This window comes from Malurus melanocephalus, unplaced genomic scaffold (assembly GCF_030028575.1).
Source record: "Malurus melanocephalus ecotype Western Australia unplaced genomic scaffold, MMel_1.1 scaffold_208, whole genome shotgun sequence".
Taxonomy (NCBI): domain Eukaryota; kingdom Metazoa; phylum Chordata; class Aves; order Passeriformes; family Maluridae; genus Malurus; species Malurus melanocephalus.
This window is the reverse complement of record NW_026623440.1, coordinates 57,349-64,200: the sequence shown is the minus strand read 5'-3', so window position 1 is coordinate 64,200 and position 6,852 is coordinate 57,349. Positions and strand designations below refer to the sequence as shown.

At 53.5% G+C, this 6,852-nt stretch overlaps 1 protein-coding gene across 2 annotated transcripts; it reads left to right on the top strand.

Annotated features, from left to right (window-relative positions):
* Nucleotides 1-2,271: 2,271 nt before the first annotated feature.
* On the top strand, nt 2,272-6,846 carry DERL3 (derlin 3). Of its 2 annotated transcripts, none has more exons than XM_057373859.1 (7): nt 2,272-2,409; nt 2,517-2,579; nt 3,201-3,274; nt 3,760-3,853; nt 5,186-5,381; nt 5,840-5,930; nt 6,467-6,846. In XM_057373859.1, the coding sequence occupies exons 1-7, from the start codon at nt 2,317-2,319 to the stop codon at nt 6,579-6,581; spliced, it is 726 nt and encodes a 241-aa protein (XP_057229842.1). In that variant the 5' UTR covers nt 2,272-2,316; the 3' UTR covers nt 6,582-6,846. The 2 variants fall into 2 exon arrangements, with proteins under 2 accessions (XP_057229842.1, XP_057229841.1); XM_057373858.1 differs by having other exon boundaries at nt 2,514-2,579.
* Nucleotides 6,847-6,852: the final 6 nt, after the last annotated feature.

Genomic DNA, 6,852 nt, shown 5'->3' with positions numbered 1-6,852 from the left:
GGCTGCATGTCAGCATCACAGTAAAGGTGTGTAATGCAAACCCAAATATGTGCCTTGGCTGATGGGAACTTGTGGAAGGACGTAACTCCAAAAGCCCATAAAATGTGACACGGATTGTAACAGAGATTAAAGCTGCCCTGGGTGCACTGTAGTGCATGAAGTCAGCTTGGCTGAGCTCCGAAGGGAGTGAGATCATGGGCAGAAAGCAGCCTGGGAACTCAGGGTGACTCTGAGATTTGTTTGGCCTCTCCCAGTGGGAGCTGGTGAGCTTCCCATTTCATCACTTCTCCTCCTTTCCCCACAAACCATGGAAAAGAGGCTTTAAATAGAAGCCTGGACAAGTAGAGTTTTTCAGTTCTGGCTAGCAAACAAGGAAAGAGAAGAAAATTGAGAAACTGATTATTACTTTTTTTTAGATTTTATGCAATGTTTAATTTGTACACAGTCTTTCACAGAGAGTGAGATTGACTATCTGGATTCTCATCTCTGTGGAGTTAGTGAGAGCTCTAGGATAAGGACCTCCTTCCAGGAGAGAGGCTCACGGTATTAATCTCCCAGCCTTGGTTCAAACAAGGGGCAGGAATCATGGTGTTTGCATTCAGCTTCTCTCTGGTGTCCACAGGYTGCAAGAGCAGATACGAAACCTAATTCCTCACCCAAAGGAACTGCATATTTATTCATTTATTTTGTTATTCATTTATTGACTCTCAGTTCTTAACTCAGTTACCCGTTCTGCTGGGTTGGGAGCTCTGTGGTGTGTTGGAGRGCTGAGCTGCAGCAGTGTGGCCTTTGGGCTGAAACAGCCAGTGAATAATGGCAGCATTTTATAGAGCTCCTGGCCCAACAGCTCTTCTCAACTTCCAGAGCTCTCACACCCATCCCAACTCCCACCAAAAGGCTGTAACCACACAGCCAAGCCTGTTGACACGGCTGCAGTTCGGGGTCCAAGTTCCGTGCTCGACTCCATTTCCAGGATCCCTAATGCTGCTCTGACCTGGAGCAGTTTGTCCTTCCCCGTCAGCACACCACATCAGAGGTGCTGCCAGCACTGCAGCACGCTCAGGAGCCCATTCTCAGTCTCACAGACACCCACCAGTCTCTGGTCYTCTCCCCTCTCTCCCCCACTCTGTTGTTTTAACCTCATGTCCTGTCATCTTCCATCTGGGTTTTGTATTTCATCAAAGGGCACTCAGGGTGGAGGTGGTGGAAGACACAAAGACTCCCTCTCCCGTCGGTAATTTCATTTCCCATTAACTGTGGGYTTAAAGGGAAATCTCAGGGCTCATTAAGGCTCTGATGACAGCTTAACCCTCTCCAGCCCAAATCCAACACCAGAGCCATTCCTCATCTCAATCCAGRGTAGCTGTAACATTAGACCCGACTCCTGAACAGGGCAGACAGGTCTGGAAAGCACAATCAGCAGAGACTGAAGGATGTCAGGTTTCTGCAGATGTTTATCAGCTCCTGTTTTCAGGAGCACTGTGTGCATTGGACATGGGGCAGCAGAAAGGCTCTGCTCTCTCCTGAGGGCTGAATGCCGCCCTTCCCCAGGGCACCCCAGCACCTGCTGGGACCACACATCCATTGGCTTCTTCAGGCGACCTTCTGCCACCTTGACAGCCCGGTGCGATCTCGCACAGCTTGGGGAAACACCTCACTGCTCCATTCGGGAGGCAGGAGAGATTTTAGTAGAAATTACTGAAATCCCGAAGCCCCCTGTGCATTAGTGAACATAAGACCCTTCTGATCAGCGGAGCAACCGGCACAACCGCTGAGGCACCAGCACCGCCGCCCTTTTCCCAGACCCAGCACTCTGCGGCGGGTTCTTCTCCCTCCAAGGCAGCGAGTTGCGGGGAACAAGGCGCTGACAGCCCCCGGCTCTTGAGGGGACACTGCGGGACCGMGCTGAGGCACCGCGCCCCTCAGCCGGGCAGGGCCCTGTCACTGTCCCAGGACCCGGGAGCCCGAGCCTCGCAGTCCCCGGTGAGCCGTGCCGCCTCAGCCCAGGTGTTTCTCCGCCCTCTGTCCCCGACTGCCCGCCCACAGCAGCCCCTGCCCCGCGTTCCCGTCCCGCCCGCCCCCGGCGCTGCCATTGCCCCTGAGGGCGGGCCCGGGGCTGCTCCCGTCCCTGTCCGCGGGGAGTCCACTCCGGGTTGGCGGCGGCCGCCAGCCGGGGCCATGAGGCGCGCTSCCATTGGTCGGCTCTGGCCGGCTGTCGCGCGGGGATTGGCCGGGCGCGCCCCGCGGGGGCGTGGTCTGCCGGCGGAGAGGGGGGGCGTTAAAGGCGCCGCGTCGGGCGGGCGGTGCGGCGCGGCCATGGCGTACCAGGGCTTCGCGCAGGAGTACCTGGGCATGCCGGCCGTGACCCGCGCCTACACCACCGCCTGCGTGCTCACCACCGCCGCCGTGGTGAGCGGGGACCGGGCGGGCTGAGAGCTGGGGGGTTGTGGTAGGGAGCCGGGGGTTGGCCGAGGGCAGCGGGTGATAGCAGCGGCTCTGCCTGTCTCCCACAGCAGCTGGAGTTCATCACCCCCTTCCAGCTCTACTTCAACCCCGACCTCATCTTCAGGAAGTTCCAGGTGAGGCCTCGCACGGGTTTGGGGCCTGGTGCCTCCTCCCGGCGAGGGGTGCGWGTGACAGGGTGGGCCTGGGTGTCCCTCTGCCCAGGGAGTGCTGTGTCATCCCCAGGGGCTCCTTTCCCACTGCTCCCACCTGCCCTGATTGCTGCAGGCTGGGTCAGCAACACCGTTCCCTCTTGTCACAGGCACCTGCATGGAGATAACTCCTTCCAGCTATTCCCTGTCACACACCATCTTGGCATTTCCTTTTTCCCTTAACTCAGAACCCATCTCTTCCTTCTCTGTTATACTGTGTGTGGCACCTGCTGTTGGGCTGGTTGGGGAAGGCTTTCATGTAGAGAGATGTGAAAAATAATTAATTTGGCTCTGGGTGCTGACTTATGGCTGTTCATCCTCTTCAGAAAAGAAGAGACATCTTTTTTTCCCCACACCTGGAAAGGTGAGATACTCTGATACATCAGAGTATCATGGAAAGTGGTCCATACAAGGGTGGAGCAGCTGTCTGGTGTCATGGGGTAGTTCTGCTGGAACAGGTGCATGACTGGGCATTCCCTGTGGACAGTGTGATGAGGAGAGACCCCTGTCCACCTCCTTTTCTCTCTCCTCTTTCTTCTTTTTCAGATATGGAGGCTGATCACCAACTTCCTCTTTTTTGGGCCCCTGGGATTCAGTTTCTTTTTCAACATGATATTTCTGTATCCTTTGGTCTCAGTGAAGCTCTCTGCTCCCATTTTGGCCTAGATGCAATTCCCCCCATCCATCTTCCCCCCTAGCATGACTTGCCTTGACAGCAGTCTAGGGCTGTGGGTTCTTCCCTTGGCTCTCTTGAATTGAAGCTGTGACCCTCCTGCCCCTCCATTTCTGCTTGCTGCAGGGCAGACCCTGCTAAAGGGCTAAAGAAGCTGGCAGTGCTGCTGCTGTGGCTCGTGCTGGCGAACAGTGCCCATTGCTGGGGTGAGCTCTGGYTGGAGCACAGCAGGTGCCTCWTTCTTTCCTTGGGGTCAGTGGTRTGAGGTGAAGTTTGCACTGTTCTGCTCTGGGGCTTGGACACCTGGCTGACAGCTTCCTGGGATRAAATAGCTTGCAGCAGCTTATTCCCTGGAAAGTCGTGCTGTGGGGCACAGCRTTCCCAGCTGTTAATTTCCTATACTGCAACCCCTCCCTTCTCTCCTGCTCTCAGGTACAGGTACTGCCGCATGCTAGAAGAAGGCTCCTTCCGTGGAAGGACGGCTGACTTTGTCTTCATGTTCCTCTTTGGAGGGTTTCTCATGACAGTATCCTTTTGAGTTGGTTGAGGCTCTGCGCTGTCTCCTGAGGTGCTGTGGATAGTGGAGGGCTTGCCTTCCACAGCATCCCGGCTGTGTGGTGGTGTGGAGCAGTTACTGCCTGCTGAGCAGCACAGCTGGTTTGTGAAACTCCTCTGTGCTTCAGGACAGAGGGCCCTGTGCCCCAGGCATGCCAGGCTCRTGCCCTGTGGCCTGGGAGAGCTCTGATGAGCATGGGGTGCTGGGGCAGCTTCTGGCTGTGTGTCACAGCTTGTGCTTCTCATCTTGCCCACCGCCTGTGCCTCACCCAGGGTGCTGAGAGGAGAGAAAAGCTGCCTATGACTGTGCTACTGTCTGCAGAAGTGCTGCTGCCCCTGGAAGGGGCTGGGTTGGGCTGCCTCATCCCTGAAGAGGACATGTGGTTGTGTGCTCAGGAAGCTCACCCTGAAAGGAAGCCCTGTGTTCTGCTCTGAGAACCTGTCTGACTGTGACAGGGCCACTGACTGAGTTCTGGTGAGTGCAGCATGGCTACCATTGCATGAGGGTGGCTCAGGACAAAGGCAAGAGCACAGAGCCATGAGGACTGGAGTGGATTGCCCTCAGTGGATTGCAGTGTGGGCCCAGAGCTTGCAACCTGTCTGTAGCTGGAGGTACAGTCACACATCCTAAGTTCTTTTCACAACACAGTAATCTGATCGGGAAAAATATTTCCCTCCCAAGCATAAACCTTTTCTGAATGTCTTCTGCTGTCCTGTGCAGATGGCTCAGAGCACTGCTGTCCCCACAGACAGCTCTGCATGAAGCTGTGTGAGCCATTAGCACCCAGGTGGCTGCAGCAGCCATAGGTGGATTTGGTTTCCCACTCCAACAATTGCAGGGGAAATTTTGCCTCTGTCTCCTTGTGCTTTGAATRAGAGGACTATGAATTCCAAGAGCCATCTCACTGCTGAACTTCTGTAGAAGGCAGATACTTGAATGTGAATTGTTTGTTAAGATGTGCCATTGTCCCGAGTGCTGTTAAGATTGTGAAAGCCCTTCTTTGAATGTCATTTTGAGGTTAATTTTGTAAATGTGGCTGTATGAGTTCTCTGGTTGTAGACATCAGCTTAAGGAGTGAGCAACCTGCATATGCCACTCCAGTGTGTCTTGTTCTGGGAGGAAATGTGTGTGGAGACTGTGTTGAAAGGCTTGGTGACAGGAAAGGCTTGGTGACACAGTGGGCAATGTCTTGGAATCCTGTGATTAGCTGCTCTAGTTGAGTTTTGTATCACAAAGCACCCTGTGCTGCCTGGAGGTGGTGCACAGGGTGGGTAGGTTTTTCCTTAACTCGGTAGTTCCTAGCTATTTGGACTCTTTGCCAGCCTGTTTTTCCTGGGCCAGGCTTTTACCATCATGCTGGTGTATGTATGGAGTCGCAGGAACCCCTATATCCGCATGAACTTTTTTGGACTTCTTAACTTCCAAGCCCCCTTCTTACCCTGGGTCCTGATGGGATTCTCTCTGCTCCTTGGCAACTCCATCATCATTGATATGCTGGGTAAGTCAAAGCTGGTGGGTGATGGGAACAAGGACACCTTGCAGCCATAGTGTTCAGTTCTCCTAAATTCTGCTGGGGCACTGGCACCTTCTCTTAGTTCACCTTACTTAAGATGGTGAGTTTCCTGAAGTGAGCTGGCTGGGTTTCTGGGTGGCTGGGCTCRGGCCTTTGCTTTTGCTTGTGAGTTGCTTTTTGGTGTGCCTTCCCTGGGGGCAGAAGCTGGGTATGGTGAGCTGTTCCTGCTCTCCTGGATGTGCGGTGCTGCCCTCAGGCTGATGGGCTCCCTGCCTGCTCATGTGCTGATCACAAACTGCAGCATCCATGTCTCTCTTGGGAGCTGGATGTGGGCACACAGCTGAGGGATCCTTAGAGCTTTGCCCTGCTCAAGCTCCCAGCAGCTGTGGTTCAGCTGGCAAAGGAGTCACAGCTGTGCCTGACCTTSTGGCATCTCTCCCCAGGGATTGCAGTGGGTCATATCTATTATTTCTTGGAAGATGTTTTCCCCAACCAGCCTGGAGGAAAGAAGTTGCTGTTAACCCCCAGCTTTCTGTAAGTAAAGTTGATTCTTTGTGGGCTTTGTTGTGGGCTTTCTCAACCCGGTCACTTCCATAACAAACTGGTCTGTGACCATAAGAGGCAACTGCCTGCTGACAGSACTTCAGCTCCACAGTTCATGCCTCTGCTGCATTATTTACACATTATATACATGTGTACAGGGCCCATACAGCAGCTGCTGACACCTTCAGCTGTGCTAGTAGAACTAGAGCCTTCTTATTGCTTTTGGAAATGCTATATGTAGATAGGATTTTTTTGGATGTGTTTTTGTAGTTAAAGAARGCAGAATTTGTTCTGCTTTGTGCACTGAGGATCAAACCTGACCTAGAGATCAAGGAAGGAGGTATTGTCATCRCTGTGTATTGAGCTGAACAAAAGAATGGTTGGTGATGGTGCAATAGGCCAGTGGCTGTGGCTGACAGCCAAGCCCCACAGAGGGCCAGGGTGTTCCTAGGAGGGCTGGGGGTTTGTTATCCTCACATCAGTTTTCTAACCTGCCTGCTTGGTGGGATGGGCATGTCCCTTGCCAGGAAGATGGTTTTTGACACACCTGAAGAGGATCCCAATTACAACCCTCTCCCTGAGGATCGTCCAGAACAACAACCTAGAGACCAAGACCACAATGAACAGCAGCATCCACAGTAACATGGAGGACTTCTTCCTGTGACCAGATTCCTCTCTTTGGCTGGACTTAGGCTGTGGCCCAGAGATCCTACTGGAATAACACCAGTTGCCATTCCGATGTGTAGTGTGTTGCTGTTTGTRTGGGTAACCCATCTTCCCCTTGTACAAAGTGGATCACAGAGCTTTGCACACAAGAACTGATGAATGCTTGCGGAGGTGTTCTGTGGGCAGGGACTGAAGTTGTGATGGCTCCTCAGTTACCTGGTGTGGAATAAGTATTGAATTGGGTGTT

What these genes read in the sequence shown, in the direction of transcription:
- DERL3 (XM_057373858.1), top strand. Translation starts at nt 2,317, where the DNA reads ATGGCGTACCAGGGCTTCGCGCAGGAGTACCTGGGCATGCCGGCCGTG. An exon ending in TGCTCACCACCGCCGCCGTG is followed by an intron (nt 2,410 to 2,513) that starts GTGAGCGGGGAC and finishes TGTCTCCCACAG; the next exon opens with CAGCTGGAGTTCATCACCCC. An exon ending in TTTTTCAACATGATATTTCT is followed by an intron (nt 3,275 to 3,759) that starts GTATCCTTTGGT and finishes TCCTGCTCTCAG; the next exon opens with GTACAGGTACTGCCGCATGC.